Raw genomic sequence first — 16,894 nt, 5'->3', positions numbered from 1 at the left:
ACATCACATTTATCTGCATTGAACTCCATTTGCCACCTGTCAGCCCAATTCTGCAGTTTATCCAAGTCTCCCTGCAACCTACAACATTCTTCCACACTGTCCACCACAGCAATGACTTTAGTGTCATTTGCAAACTTACTAACCCATCCACCTATGCCTGCGTCCAAGTCATTTATAAAAATGACAAAGGGCAGTGGTCCCAAAACAGATCCATGAGGCACACCACTAGGAACCGGACTCCAGGCTGAATATTTTCCATACTCTTCCACCTTCCAATTACATTTTAAATTCAGTGGCAGCTCATAGGGGCTTGAGTGGCTTTCCTTTAATACAGGGTTGGGGGCTGGATGGAATGGTTGGCATGGACTTAATGGGCCAAATGGCCTGATTTCACACTGTAGGGATTCTTATGAATTCATGGGATGTGTCTGGCCAGCACTTATTCTTCGATGTCCTTGAGAAGGTGGTGAATACACGAGTACTGAAGCCTTACCACTTTTTCACAGGACTTTGGTGAGATCACATTTGAAGCGTTGTGTTGGATTTACTCATTGTATCATCGGAATATATACCCAACTACAAAGGTTCAGTGGGTTGCTTTTTGGGATATGAGTGTTGTACTATGTAGACACCTGAGCAGGTATAAATCTGTACTTCAGAAGAATGAAATATGATCCACTTGAAGGATTTAAGATTCTTCAATGGTTTGACAGGGTGGATGCTTAGTGGCTTTTTACCTCCCCTCACTGGAGAGTCTTAACTAAGTGAGTGCAATCTCAGGATAAAGGGTCAGCCATTTTACAGTGGGATGAGGAGGAATGTTTTTTTTTCCCCCAAGGTTTGTGAATTCTCTCTGCAGAAAGTTGAAGACACTCAGCTGTTGATAGAGAGGCTGAATGGCCTCCACAATTCCCAAATCTGACTGAGCTCCTTCCACCCACCCAGCTTGTCCGCACATTTCCCATGGCTAATCCACCTTCCCTGCGCATCTTTGGACTGTGGGAGCAAACCGGGGCACGAGGTGGAAACCCACGCAGAGGCAGGGAGAACATGCAAAACTCCACACAGAACAAGGGGGTGGGATCGAACCCGGGTCCCCAGCACTGTGAGGCAGCAGGTGCCTTCCTATACAGCATGATGGGAACTACAGATGCTGGAGAATTCCAAGATAATAAAGCGTGAAGCTGGATGAACACAGCAGGCCAAGCAGCATCTCAGGAGCACAAAAGCTGACGTTTCGGGCCTAGACCCTTCATCAACTGGGTCCAGGGGTTCAATGGTCTCCTCTTTATGTGTTGTAGGTGCTGGGATTGAATACCCTACATTTTTCCATGGAATATGATTGAGGTGTTGTGTGGCCTTTTCTTCTCATATAACAGACCGGAGGCGCTGAATAGCCCCGCTCCACTTCCTCTGCGGACATTACAGGGGCATAGTCGCCTTCCATCCGAAGGAGTTAACAATGCAACGCCAGTAAGTTCCCTCTTGAAGAGGACGCAGTTGAAAGCGCTGGCCCGTCAGTTTACTTTGTGATGTGGGCTGGTTCTGGGCTTCCTTCGCAGGGACTTCCACTTCGTGACCCAGCATTACGCCAGAAAGAATGAGGAAACAGCATATTCTGGCATGAAATGAAACAGAAATCCATCACGGGAGCTCACTGGCCAAGAAACTCAGCTCGGAGAAGGACCTGCGAGGAGGAGAGAGACACTGCTCTGTCGGGATGGGTCCGCTCTTGGCTCTGGGGATCGGGTACCTTTTGGCTGTGGGGACAGCGCAGAAAGTGTCCAGTGCAGACGGTCTGAAGGAATGTAGGGCGAGCCAAAGCTTGACAGCCCTGGAAGTGCTGCCTGGGGGAGGCTGGGACAACCTGAGGAACTTGGACCGGGGCAGAGTGATGAACACGAGCTACTCGCAATGTAAGACCACCGAGGACGGAGCCTATTTCCTCCCAGACCAGGTGTACGTGGTGCCGCTGAAGCGGACCAGTATCGAGACGGTGTCCGATCTGATTGAGAACTGGCGCAGTTACAAAAGCTCCACCAGCGCTTCGGTCAACGCCGAGGTGTCCTTCCTGTCCTTCCTGAACGGCAAGTTCTCCATGGACAGCGAGAGGGTCAAAACTCACCAGGTGCGGGACAGCAGCATGACCACCAGAACCCAGGTGAGGAACCTCATCTATCAGATCAAAACCTATCCTAATTTCCAACTGGACCAGGGCTTTAAGGATCAATTGATTCAGATAGGCAACTACATGGAGAACAACCAGACCAGAGCTGCGTCCTACTACACCCAGCTGCTTCTTCTTAACTATGGCACCCATGTGTTGACTGGTGTCCATGCTGGTGCCAATCTGGTGCAAGAGGACCAAGTGAGATCGAGCTTTGTGTCTGACAGATGGAGCCAGAAGTCCACCATCACTGCCTCTGCTGGTGCCACCTTCTTCCATGCTGTGAATGTCGGCATTGATAGCAAATTCGAAACCATGGACGAATTCACCAGGCAGTATTTGGGCAACAGATCCCACTCCATGATCGAGAGCAATGGCGGGATTCCCTTTTATCCAGGGATGACATTGCAGAAGTGGCAGCAGGCGATCGCCAACCAGCTGGTGGCCATTGACAGGTCAGGACAACCGTTGAGTTTCTTTGTTAACCCACAAACTATTCCAGAGCTCCCGGAACCCACAGTCAGGAAGCTAGCTGAGGCTGTTGATGAAGCCATTTCCCTCTACTACAGTGTCAACACCCATCCCGGCTGTTTGGATCTCCACTCCCCCAACTTCAACTTTAGGGCTAACGTTGATGATGGGTCTTGCGAGGAGATGGGCACAAATTTCACCTTTGGGGGCATCTACCAGGAATGTACCAGGCTTTCAGGTGCAGATGCCAGGCCCTTGTGCAAGGCACTGGAGCAGAAGAACCCACTGACAGGGTCATTCAGCTGCCCCTCTGAGTACACAGCTATTCAGCTGCACACAGGGGTAGAGGAGGAAGCCTACAGTCAGTATGAGTGTCAGCGGCACTGCCATTCATGTTGGATCTTCTTTAGCTGCTGCAAGGACGTGTGCGGAGATGCTTACTATGTGCGCCGAGCCCAGTTTAAGGCATACTGGTGTGCAGCCATGGGCCCGGTGACCCAGTCCTCGGGCTACCTCTTTGGTGGTCTCTACAGTGCAGATGCTGGGAACCCGCTGACCCAGACCCGCTCGTGCCCGCCATCCTTCTACCCATTGAACCTCTTCCAAGACCTGAAGATCTGCGTGAGCGATGACTACGAGATGGGACTCCGCTACTCTGTATCCTTTGGCGGGTTCTTCACCTGCGACGTTGGCAACCCATTGGCCCAGCATTCCAAAGCAGGACTGGAGACTGCCATGAAGACAGAGCCGAGTGCTTACCCCAAGAAATGCCCGAAGGGTTACAGTCAACACCGAGCCATCATCAGTGATGGGTGTCAAATACTCTACTGTGTAAAATCCGGCGCCTTTGATGGGCTCAATTTGCCCCGCATCAATCTTCCCCCATTCTCACAGCTCCCTCTTCTGACTGCCAGTGCCACTAACACTGTGGTTGTTCTCGCTCAATATCAAGAGCCTTGGCTGAAGGACACTCAGACCAAACTGTGGAGAACGGCCCAGGGATCCGAAGTTCACGAGTTGTTTAACAAGACCCCTTCCGGAGGCACCACAGCCGCCATTTCTGTTACTGTTACCCTGGCCCTGGTGGCTCTGATTGCATTTGCTTACTATGGTACGAAGCGATGGAGAAACCGTGGTTACCAAACATTGGAGAGATCCTCAGTGATTTCCACCGCTGAGACTGAAGAACATCAAGACCCATCGGACTCATATTCTCAAGGCCAAAACAGTGGTGTCTGATCAGAAAACATACACCATTGGGTTGGGGGAGGGGGTGAAATTGAGGCTGAGTACTTTGGTGCAGCTCATTAAATTGGACTGGCCTGCAGTGTCTTCCTCATTGATTCCATTGCACCTGCTTTGTTTCTCAGTGATTTTTGGATTCTCAGCATTATATTTTGCTTAATAGCATACTTCGGTACGACTCATTAAATTGGAAGAAGGACTAGGGTGCAGACATTCTTATTTTCAGTCATTTGTTAGTATGGTGAAAGCAAATCAGTCAGTGGGTTGGTTGAAAGAGAAGGAGAGAAGATGGTGTATTGATGGAACTGGGAAGTGAGCAGGAGAGATGGAATAGGCAAATGTGATATTGAAGTGGGCGGGACAGTCACCAGATGTGTGGATTAAACTGGGTTGGCAAATAAGAAGTATAAGGAATGAATATAATGGAGCGGGTATGGACTGACTAGGATATTCGAGGGTTTGAAAATGAGGAGGAAATTGGGATTAGACCTTGTGATAGTGTGAAATAGTGTTTGTCCGAAAACATTCTGTGATTTGATCTTTCTTGAATTCCATAAGTTTTTTAAAATTCTCAGCATTATAATTTTGTTACATAGCATTGATCAATGTATGGTGTGGATTTATACAAAACACCCAAATTTGATATTGTGAGTATTCTATCAACTGGGCTTGTGAATAGGATGACTGAGGAAGCTAAATGTAATCTTTATTGATCACAGTAAATATTGGGTGTGACAGACTCAAACTGAAATCAACTATGGAAACTGCTAATAAAATCTCATGAGACAAAAAAATGAACTTTGAAATGGAATAGATGTGCATTTGCTAAATAAAAATGATCTGAATCTACTCTCTTGCTTTTTGAAAAGTCTCAATAATAATTTTAATTCATATCACACCTTAGTGAAACATCTCGAGGCACTTCAATGTTACTGATCAGCAAAATTTTATGCTGAGCTGTTTTTGGAAATCTTCAAAGACTGACTTATCTCCTTTAAACTGGTAGATTTTAAGGTAAAGGTAAAGTTGCCATAGTTTAACCAGACTGTAGGGCTGCCCTGTCATTAAAGAGAGAGGGAGAGCACTGGTGATTCACAGGGTCACCCTGCCTCAGGTGAGGGGAGAGGGTGGGAAAGAGAGTCCTTCATGGTAACGTCGGACAGTGTTGGTATTTAACTCACACTGTTGTTATTACTCTGCTTTGCAAACAAATCATCCAGCCAACTGAGCTCACTGACCCTCATGCTACGGGTAGATTAATGGAGTGACTTAATTGCGGTGAGAAAGTCAGAGAGGCGGACATTTAGGCAAAGAATTTCAGAGTTTAGTGGTTGTCAACATCTGGGTTATATTAGCTTTGATCAAATTACAGAGCAGACATGATGGGTTGAATGGCCTAATTCTGCTCCTAAATCTTACAGTCTTATGGGTGAACACAGAAAAAGGAACACAGACCTCATAGAGGAACAAGAGCAAAAACAGCCAATGTGGAAATGTGATAGTCAGAAAGAATTGTTTCTCAACAGATACTGACTGGCCTGCAGTGTCTTCCTGATTTATTTTTATTCTGCCTTAAATTTATTCCATCACACCAGCTTTGTTTATCAGTGATTCTTGGATTTAAAAAATTGATTTTGATACACCTTAAACACCAACTCACTTCAGGACCAACATATTTGCAGTTGTAATGAACATGATCTTCAGCATTCACTGCAGCACTACTTACATCTGAAACCTTCACTGCCTCTGACCACATGGATAGCTGGTACAAAGGTACATGATCATGTCCACCGTACACTGACTGAATGTATATTGCCCTGTTCCTTCTTGTAATTGGGTTAAAATCTGTGGGAGTACTTTTACCACAAGGGCTCTAACAATTTAAAAAGGAAGCCGGGCACCATTGCCATTCCATAGGCAGCTGTGGTTGGCTAAACAATACCCATATTACAATAATTTATTTGTGACTTGTCTACAAGGACTGACTTGTAGAATATCTTTCTTTTTGTTACATGTTATTTCCATTATTGCCAACCCTCTGAATGTTATGAATAATTGTTTACTATCTCCAAATATTTATTAGGTACATATTTACACAAATAGTGCATTTTTAACCTCTCATTGGACTGAAGATCCATTTAACTGTTCCAGGGTATATTTTCCAACTGTCTGTTACTGGATTGGTAAAGTTCTGGCTAAAGTTCTGGGGGGCATGGATTAGAATCTCACGATGGCAGCTGGAATTGGGTTGTGACCATGTAACCACTGACACATGTTATAAAAATCCATCTGGTTTACTTTCGGAAAGAAAACTTGCTATCCTTACCTAGTCTGGTCTACATATGACTCTAGACCGACAGAATGTGGTAGAGTCTCAACTCTGAGCCCCATGAGCTGTAAAGGCTGAAAATAAATGCTGGCCTAGCCAGTGACACCTCCATCCCATGAACAAACAAAAAAGAACAGAATTTTACATGATTCATTACACATCACTACATTTTTAAAGAAGGGCAAAAGAAGAAAACAAGGGAATTACAGACCAGTGAGCCTAACATTTGTGGTGGGGAAATCATTGGAGTGTGTAATCAAGGATGGGGTAACTGAAATCAAAGATTTTCAGTTAATCAGGGAGAGTCGGCATGGATTCATGACAGGTGGTGGCGTGTCTATGTACCTGTTGCCCTTGTCCTTCCAGATGACATTGGTCATGCTTTTGATCATTGGCTGTAAGGTATTCTCAGTGCGGCTGTATATAGCACAAGTTCAGTGCGTTTCTCACTCCTGTGCCATGGCGACCACATGAGCCATCTTCTACTCTGTCTGCACGTGGAAACTGGACCATGTTTGCAGGGTTACAACAAGCTAAGGTACTACCTGCTATGTTATTAAGAATCTGTGTGGCCACTTTGCTGTGGAAGTGATGTACCATCTCTGCCTCATATTTGGCACAAGTCCATCAGGTAACAGTTAGCACTTAACATCTTTAAGCCCGGCAGGAAAAGTAGAGGTTAGGTCTACAGGATGGCTTACTGAGCAGACAATTAAAACCTGCGTCATCACCACCTGCCCCACCCTTTGCCTTCACCTGTGTGGTACTGTACATTACCCAGTTGCTACTCTGCTCCTTCATCCACTTACATTATATCGTAGCTGGCTAAGTGGCTTTGAAATCTTTAAACATCTTATTTCCTGGAATACAGCAGCTATTGCAGTAACATGGGGTATAGTTTCAGCAATGATCTACATCAATGCTGCCTTCGTGTTTGCTAATTGGCTTCTGCTGTGATGGACTCCGCATCAGAAATAAAGTTTCTAATTCAGATCAGAAGGTTCAAATCATACCTTTCTCCTTGTGCAGTTTCTCCTCCCCCTCCCCCCTCGTCCTCATCTTATTAAATCCTTTTTGACTCCAATTTAAAACATCAATCTCTGCTGTATACAAATGCATGAACAAGGAGCAGGATTAGGCCACTCAGCCACTTTAACCTGATCCATACTTTAATAAACTTTATTAGTCACAAAATCATGGAATCCCTGCAGTGCAGAAAGAGACCATTCAGCCCAATGAGTGCACTAATCCTCCCAAGAGGAGCCTACCTACACTCCTATTCTATCCCTGTAACCCTATGTTTACCATGGCTAATCCACCTATCCTACACATTCCTGGACACTACGGGTCAATGTTTAGCATGGCCAATCCACTTAACCTGCAGGTATTTGGACCGTGGGAGGAAACCAGAGCATCCAGTGCAAACCCTTGCAGTCATGAGGAGGACGTGCTAACTTCACACACATAATCACTCTAGGCTGGAATCGAAGCCAAATCCATGGCATTTTGAGGCAGCAATGCTGACCACTGAGCCACCAAGCACCCGATTAAAAAAAAGAAAAATATTTCAGCCAAGATATCTTCTGTGGTTTCCTCCTTCAGCTTTTGCAATCTAGAAGTTTTCAGCCTTGAAAATGTTAACTCCCCCTCAACTTATCTTCCACCTCGGAGTACATTGTTCTTTACCTTGTTGTGAATTCCCCAGTCCGTAACTGTACAGCCAACCCAATGACCATGCCAGCTCATAGGGCTTCGCCACTCTAAATGTGATTGACTCACATGATCAGCAATGATCTCTTTATATGTGAGAGTTGACTCGATGAGCTGTAAGCCTACTCCTGCTTCTATTTCTTATGTTTTTGAGACAAAAAAGATTCTTAGCTGTCCTATGTAAGGGCCAAGCAAGTCTCTCATTTCAAGGGCAGTTAGGCATCTGTAAAAATTACTGAGCTTGCCAGCCAAGCTCACATCCCATGAAAGCACAACTTCTGGTAAAAAATCTCAGTATCATACTTGAAATCAAGGTGAGATTTTGGCTGTATGTGTGCACTAATTCTGACAGCCTATATCGACATCTACAAACTCACATACCTCAGCACCAAGTTAGCTAATCTATGGCTGAAACCTTTATGTGTACTTTACTAACCTTTAGACTTGGTTGCACCTGCGAGCCAGCCAGCCATGTTCTACTCTACTTGTGTCCTATCATGCCATCACCTTTGTGCTCACTGGCTTACATTAATTCTCAGTAAGCCATGTCTCAGGTTAAATTCTCATCCTTGTTTTTAATGGCTGCCAGGGCCTTGAAATCCCACCCTATCTCCATAAAAGCTTTAAAGATTTCTTCACTCTCCTAATTCTGATCTCTCGAACATGCCTGATGTTAAACACTCCACGATTTATCACTTGTCTTCAACTGCCTAAGCCCTAAACTCTGGAATTTCCTCCCAAAACTGTTGCACCTTTCCCAACTTCTTTATAAATTCCTATAATCTGCTTCCTTGACCAAGCTTTTAGTAATCTGCTCTAATGTTTCAACAAGTAACCTGGCATCAATTTTCTTTTAATAACACATCCGTGAAATACGTTTGGATGTTTTGGTGCTGTATAAATGCAAAGTGTTGTTATTGTTAAATATTTACTTTCCATCTTAACAATTCTATGCTCTGCTAGGGTGTTTTAGATGTTGGCATGAGTTGCAAGAAATGTGAAATGTTTAATTTGATAAAATTGAAACATCCACATTGGTTTGCATAAAATTCCCTCTGTTTTTCACTAGATAAATCAAATTGCTTCATAACTTTCAATGATTTTTCCTTTCATCAGTTCCAAATAGCAGCTTGTATGCACTTGTCAGAGCAGCATATTTCTGAGAATTTTAAAAAGTGTACTGGTACACATGGATGGTTCAGGAAACACGCTAAAAAAATTGGAGCAGTGCTCATTTAGCCTCTTATTTTTTTACCATTTATAGACAGAAACCAAGACCCTGCGTCTTCAGGATATGAGGGTAGTGTTCATTTCTGGTGTAATGAGTTAAAATCAGATTTTTGAAATCTGACTGCACATCCATTCACAGCTGAAACGATGAAATCCAACAACATCTATGTGCACCTCAAACTCCTTAGTCTAGGTGAGTAAAATTGCTGCCAGCAGGTGAGAACAAAACGATTGGGAGTTCAGTTGACTGCAGCCAACTGGGGACCTGTTTTGTTAGAATGACATTGATTCTTTCAAGAGATTACACTGTTGTAGCTGCTTTGGATTACAATTTGGATTAGAATAACAAATTTTAATTTTTCAGTTTTCTGAAGAGCTTATCTGAATATATTGGATTTGTCACTACAATGGAAAGCTCCTCAAATAACCACATTACAAATGATTAACAAAAGATTTCAATTGAAAGAAATCTTGACATCCTTTAGCAAACCAACTTGAGGGAACTCAATTAGTTAAGGTATTGACTGAAACTTATATGGAGTTCTGACAGAGTGGTTAGGAAGAAACTGTTTCCAGTGACAGGAGGATCAGGAAATGAAGGAAAGCTGGGGCTGGGGAAGATGAAGGGGACTTATTTTATTCAGTGCATTGTTACGATCTGCAATGTGTTGTCTGAAAAGGGAGCTTCAATCATAGCTTTCAAAACGGAATGGTTAAGAAGTTGAAAATGAAAAGAGTTTGTGAGGTTATGGAGGAAGCGTGGGGGGCTGGGACTAATTGGATAGCTCTTACAATGAGCCAATACAGGCATGATGAACTAGTCAAGTACCTTTTATGTGAAAAACTAAAGCTACAGACAACAAAGATTAAAAGTTAAAACTTATAGATTGGAACAGCGTTTCTCAACCAGTGGGACACATCGAGTGCTAAATTTAGTAAAACTTATTCTCAGTAAAATCAACACAATTTTTAATGGCTTTAAAAACTTTCAATAATAGCTTATATAAAATGCACATAAACCTAAGAATATACTCCTTGGAAAAAGTACGACTTTGTTTTTATCATGGTGGGTCTCAAGCCTTTTTGAAAAAGAGTTGGTGGCACGTAAGGTACAAAAGGTTAAGGACCATTGGGTTCGAAGATACAGTTTAGAGAATCAAAGTTTAGAATGTGGTTGACACCAAAGGCATGGTTTTAAAAACTTGCAGGGAAGAGTTTAAAATTCAGATACCGTGTAGTTATCTATTATTGTTCTTACAGGGTGTTTTTACATCTTGTTCTGGAGCAAGTGTGATATTGTGTCAGAAAGACAATTAACTTAATCTGAGCAAATGCAAGGTATTTTTCTTCAGTTACAGTCGCTTCAGTTTTTTGGTGTCATGATGCAATGTCCATTTAATTTCACCATATAATCCGAGTAATTGTATAGGTCTGTACTTGAGTATCAAAACAGACATAAAAGAATATTTGTCCATGTATTTACTTTTGTGAGAGATTTCCCTCCAATATTTGTCAGGATTTGAGAATGATAATTCTCATTTTAAGCAAATAATTTATTTTTATATTTTCATATTTTTTATCATTCGTCCATTCAGTACTGAGAAAAGTCAGTCCTTCTGGGGTAGAATTGAATACATTATGCGGTAGAGGCAAAAGAACTTTACAGACTTGTGAATGTCTCACCCTGATTGTCTGTTCAATGACTCACCATTCTAAACTTCAAAATTAAATTTCAATGGCATATTTTAGGTCCTGAACTTAGGGCTGACAAAGATAATAAGGAGTATGGTCAAGGTAAATAGAAAGCAGTGGTCTCACTTAGTTGAAAGATTAACAACAAGGGGACATCATTTTAAAGTGAAAGGCAAGGGGTTGAGTGGTGGTTTGAGGAAAAGCCTTTTTATTCAGAGGATGGTGGGGGCCTGCAATGCACTCCCTTGGGGTGTAGTTGAGCTGGAAAACCTTACAACTTCTAAAAAGCACTTGGATGAGCACTTGAAGTGTCATATCATTCAAGGCTGTGGACCTAGAGAAGGAAAGTGTGATGAGTTAGGTAGTACTATAGTTTTGATGGTATACATTTGATGGGCTGAAGGGCCTCTTCTATATGATTTTAAGGTTTTATGATCCCATGACTGTAAATACTGAATTGTTTGTGCATGTGTGTATGTTGCTGACAATGAATTAGTAACCAACTTTGGAAAAACCATTTTACACGGTGCGGAACTAAAATACAGAAGAAAGCTTCATAAAGGGTTTTGCATTTCAATTATTTCTCACTCATTTATGGATAATTTGATCTATAAAGTCAACCTCAATTTTTAACAACTCAAATCTTTCTTCAATGAAGGAAGTTGGGTTGAGTTTCTTAGAAGCGAAACTGGTTTCCGAATGACATTACTTGTGATGCACAGAGCCAGTAATCAAATACGTGACAAAAACAGAAAGTGTTGGGGAAACTAAAAAGGTCTGGCAGCATCTCGAAAGAGAAAAGCAGAGTTAATATTTTGAGTCCAGTGATCCTTCTTTAGAGCTTCAGAACTTCTCCAGTTCTAAAGAAGGGTAACTGGACTTGAAACACTAACTTAGTTTTCTCTTCACAGACACTGCCAGGGCTATTGAGTTTCTCTGGCAATTTCTGCCTTTGTTTCAGATTTCCAGCATCCACATTTTTTGGTTATGTTTTAATCAAATCCTTGAGTTAGACAGGTATCATCCTCCAGGTATGTTGATGATTGATGAGCTAATTCTGTCTCATTAATGGAGGTTAAACGCAGACAAATCTTGGTTTGTCCCTGGAAGCTGTAACCTTTCTCAAATGCTCCTACATCATCACTGAAGCCAAAAGAGTGTGGTGACAGTAGCTTGATGGAAAAGGCAGTATTCACTCATGGTCTGTGCAGTTTTATTTGAATTAAAGGAGCATCATCTAGAATCCAGTTTCCCTTCAAAGAAACCTGTCTCACTTTCCTTAGCTAAGATTTGAGTTGTTAAACATTGAGTACCTTCCTTGACAAATATTAATGATTCTGGATTGCAGGACACACCTTCAAAATTTACAGGTGACATCAAGTCTGGAATTTATGTCTTCTGGTTGTCTGTTGCTCCCAGGTGTCATGAGGTATCACGCTTTATACTTAGAATGGTTCGGACAATTTCATACAACTGCTGGGTAGTCTGATTGGAAGGATGCTTAGGCCGGCTTCCTATTACTCAAAGACACGATTTTCTGGTGTAGACAGGCTGCCCAATGGGACACTTACACATGCAGTTGCTTCCCAGCTAATTACTTATGTGCTCTTTACAGAAAATACAATAATATATAACAATTGTGAACAGTAAGGAGGATAATGGTAAGCTTCAAACACACATAGATAGGCTGGAGGAATGAACAGGTACACCTAGCAACTGAAATTTAATGCGAATTGTTTATTTTCTTAGGAATACTGAAGAAAGGTAATAAAAATAATGAGGACCAAATAATGAGGGGGTTCATGAACAGACGACCTGGTGTATATGGGTGCAAGTCATTGAAGATAGCAGCGCCAGGGACCCAGGTTCGATTTCACCCTTGGGCTAGAGTTTATACATTCTCCCTGTGTCTGTGTGGGCTTCTGCTGGGCGCTTTGGATTCCTCCCACAGTCCAAAGATGTGCAGGTTAGGTGGATTAGCCTTGCTAAATTGCCCATACTATCCATGGGTATGTAATTTGGGTGGGTTAGCCAAGGGAAATGCAGAGTTACTGGGAAAGGTTAGGGGAATGGGTCTGGGTGGGATGCTCTTTGAAGGGTTGGTGTGGACTTGTTGAGCCGAATGGCCTGTTTCTGCACAGTAGGAATTCGCTGAGCCCACATCGAAAAAGTTGTTAAAAATATATAGGATCATTTTATCATCACAGGCAGACAGTACAACACCAAGGAACTTATGACGAACCTTTGTAAAATACAGATTTCACCTCAACAAAATAAAACAAAAGCTGATGTTGGAAACAGGAAATAAACTCAGAAAGTGCTGGTAAAAACTCCGCAGGCCAGCAGCATCTGTAGAAAGAGAAGTGGAGTTAATGGTTTGCATTTGAAGTGATTCTTCTTCAGATGCACAAAGTTGATAAATGTGATGGATGTACATAACTGAATAGGGTGATGGGGAGGCAGAACCAAAGGATAGGTCTTGGATATTGTCATGGGCAGGAGTGATTAAATTATAAAGAAGTTACTAAACAAAGGGCAAGGGGTTGCAATAGAGAAACAGAACATTGGCCCAGAGTAGATCCTGAAAGTTATAGAACATAGAACATAGAACAGTACAGCACAGAACAGGCCCTTCAGCCCACGATGTTGTGCTGATGGTAAACTGTTTTCTTCATTCCACTGCACTCTATCAACAGAAAGTTCAAATATGTAGAACATGAAAATTTGGACAATTCTCTCAGTGCTTAATCACCACACTCATCAACTCCACTCGGAAGTCACTGGTATGGAATTTCAGGGATGACACAACGTCGAACACTTCTTCTGCTGCCTTCACTTCCATGCCCACTTCTCTAGACAGGAGTCCTGTTCTTCCTCTATGGGCCCTTTCACCCATCTCCAATCCTCTCCCTCCACCAGGACCCCACCCTTTTTCCTTTCACCTGCATTTGATCTCTTCATCAAGAACTACCAATGTAACATCAGCCATCTCAATTTCTCTGCTTCCCTCATCTGGTCTAACCTGCCCCCTCTGAACTCACTGCACTCTGTTCTCTCAGCTTTAACCTGCCTTTGTTGTCAAACCCGCTGATAAAGGTGGTGCTGTTGTTGTTTGCCATGCAACCCTTACCACCAATACTAATGACAAACCCATCAACAAGTTTCAAAGAAGAATTATAATGGACTCAAAATATTAATTCTGTCTCTCCACACATGTTGCCAGATCCACTAAGATTCTCCAGCACTTTCTGCTTTTATTTCAGATTTACATAATCTGCAGTATTTTGATTTTATTAAAGATAATTTGGTGTTCTAAATTGGCCAAGAAGAACTTTTGCATATGCCCGGAGAAGTGTGTTTACTGTCAGACCATAAAGATACTTGGGAGATTTATAAACCTTTCAGACAATGTTTTTTAACTGTCATCCAACAGTGCACTCCTCTGTAAGCACTACACAGGATTATCAGCTTTGATTTTTGTCATCAAGTTATGAAATGGGACTTCAATACATAAAGCCCTGAATTTAGAGTCAAGTGTATAACCATTTAAGCCCTGGTAGACACTGTCATTCTGTAAAAGGGTAAACATGCAACTCCAATAAAAGTCAACATAGTAAAGATACAAATTATACTAGAAACTCAATTACTTTGTTCAGGCTTTACAATACTTTTTATGTAACTAGATAATGTTTTAAACTCCTTCATAGTTATAGTTAGATTTCTTCTGTGTTGTGTATCAAAATGATAAAGCACGATAGAGGAAAGTTTATTACTGAAACCTTCCCCTGGTACAAGTATTGGTACTTGTAATCTCAACATGAACAACTGGAGGTGAAACAAGCTGAGCTTCAACCATTAAACAGACCTCAGAATCACAGAAATAGGATCATTGGATTTATTAATTATTCCCTTTCGAAGCTTTTTTTTGTCAAACAGTCTTTAAATAAGCCAGGTCCACTTACTGTACAAGTATGATTCCAATAAATAATTATCAAATAACTTCCTTCTGTCTTATATACAATTCATTCAGTAAGTTGTGGGAACCATCCCAAATTGTCTTCACTTTCCTGACAAAGACTACTAAATAGAAATTGTAATTGGAACACTGGCTTACTTCCCATCTTTGAGAGCTACAGATGTTAAAGCTAACTCTACTGACCCTTACTGCCTCAATAGAATACAACTAACCTACTAAAATCTCGAATGCGTAGTTTCATATCAATCTGGTGCATCATCAGAAATATCTCCTCTTTTCTACCCTGCATATTCTGGAACTCTTTTCCTAAACAATGCTGCATTGTTCTCCACCCTCAAATAACTCTTCAAACCCTGGAATTTCAACCGAGCTTTTGGCCCATCTTCCCTTTCTCTCTTCTCCATGCTAAGTGTTCATTTCTCTTGGGCCAATGTGTGAAGTGCAGGAAGATATGTGTTACATAGATACCAGCTGTTGTTGATTACGCAGAATCTGGGCCTCAGTTTGGAGATACGTTGTGGCCAGACATGCAATTGTAGAAGTGAGCTGTTCACTACTAATATTGCAAATGCTATCATCCTAACTAGTTCTCTATTAGCATAGAAATGAACTTTAAAGGGATGATTGTATGGGTGATACTACAGAGATGAGTGGACTACATTTATCCACTAATATGATTCTCTGATTCTTCATAAGCCCCCACACACATGCCATTCCATACATAGTTCGACCTCTCTGAAACTCCTCTTTGCAGAGACTATGTCCCGTTTCACTGTCCCTTACATAAATTGTTCTCTGCACTCAATATTGTAGGACAAAATGAGTCCCCCATTCATTCTCTTCCTCCTACATTCTTCAGGTGTTTTAAATAAAGGAAATAACATTGAATTTACCACTTTTTTTTAACCTACTCTATTTCATTTTCCAGCCCTATCGACGCTGGTGTCACCCTATTCTATAAATCTCAGTTCTTTCCATAGATTTCACATCAAAATTAAAATCCAAATAGTTAATGGTAATTAATACTCTTTAAGTACGGGCGGTACCGGAATTATGATGTACAATCTTGTGTTACTATTTCAGTTCTGCTTGTCTTCATTGAGCTGACTGTTGGAGCTGAACAGGAGGTGCCAGTGATCGTTGGAAATGTTGCCTCACTTAGTTGCATAATCACAGAGCAACTTCCATTTGACCGTCCTGTGAGCTGGTATTGGACACCACGATACCCAGAATGCAGCGGTTCTAATGGTGGGAAAGTTCTGGACATTTATCCCGATGGGCGAGCCATATTTGAGGAAGAGTTCAAAGGGCGAGTACTTGTATATCGATCAAAAATAAAGAAGGGTGATTATTCAATCACACTAAGGGGATTGAAGATACCAGATTCAGGAGAGTTCACCTGCACCCATGATTACCTTTCTGAAGAGAAGAAAGTGAGGCTTGTTGTAAAGCCAGGTATGTAAGAGTAATCCATAAATTGAGCAGATTTTCACAAACATGAACAAAATTGTTTTCTTGTTTCCTCATCTCCTTTCCAGCAAGCCATGGTTTTGACTATAGTATATTGCCAACATTCTCCAAAATCTGCATTCCCCCTACCTATAGCCATTCACTATGTGTGCTCCTTCATCCAACTGAGTGAGTTACAACTGAAAAGGGTTATTACTTAAGTTTGCACCTATATGAAAAGGAGTTAATATGAAGGTTCTTTAGGATTTGAGTCTAGGGTTATTTGTTGATTCACAGTGTATATATTTAAGATGTAAAGGAAGGAAAAGTAGAAAAGCTGCTGGTATAAAAAATTGTGAAGGCAATAGATAGTAGAGAAGAAATGGATCAGTGGTACATAATACAGAGCATTATCCAAGGACTGGTTAGAAATATGGAAGATGCTGTTTAATGCAGAAAAATTTAAAAAAAGCTAAACATCCTGAAGAACAGAATTGGTGATGAAAATTTAATGGAAAGGAGAAGAATCTGCTATCTTTTGCGCATAACAGACCTTAGTCATCAGTGCCTTGTGTACAAAGATTAAAAAAAAGGATACTTGAAGGATAGAACAGATACCCCATCA

At 41.7% G+C, this 16,894-nt stretch overlaps 2 protein-coding genes across 2 annotated transcripts in view; both read left to right on the top strand.

The window, feature by feature from the left end:
- The first annotated feature begins 1,510 nt into the window (after positions 1-1,510).
- On the top strand, positions 1,511-4,732 carry LOC125453300 (macrophage-expressed gene 1 protein-like). The gene has a single exon (XM_048532666.1). It carries the CDS (start codon positions 1,721-1,723, stop codon positions 3,875-3,877), a length of 2,157 nt encoding a protein of 718 aa, XP_048388623.1. The 5' UTR covers positions 1,511-1,720; the 3' UTR covers positions 3,878-4,732.
- Positions 4,733-9,273: 4,541 nt separating this feature from the next.
- LOC125453569 (uncharacterized) overlaps positions 9,274-16,894 on the top strand; it is a 29,584-nt gene continuing 21,963 nt past the window's right edge. The window contains exons 1-2 of the mRNA XM_048533334.2: positions 9,274-9,345; positions 15,904-16,275. Of these exons, the coding sequence (XP_048389291.1) occupies positions 9,300-9,345; positions 15,904-16,275 (418 nt within the window). The 5' untranslated portion in view covers positions 9,274-9,299. The remainder of the gene's footprint in view (positions 9,346-15,903; positions 16,276-16,894) is intronic.

This window comes from Stegostoma tigrinum, chromosome 6 (assembly GCF_030684315.1).
Source record: "Stegostoma tigrinum isolate sSteTig4 chromosome 6, sSteTig4.hap1, whole genome shotgun sequence".
Lineage (NCBI taxonomy): Eukaryota > Metazoa > Chordata > Chondrichthyes > Orectolobiformes > Stegostomatidae > Stegostoma > Stegostoma tigrinum.
This window is presented reverse-complemented; position numbering and strand designations above follow the sequence as displayed.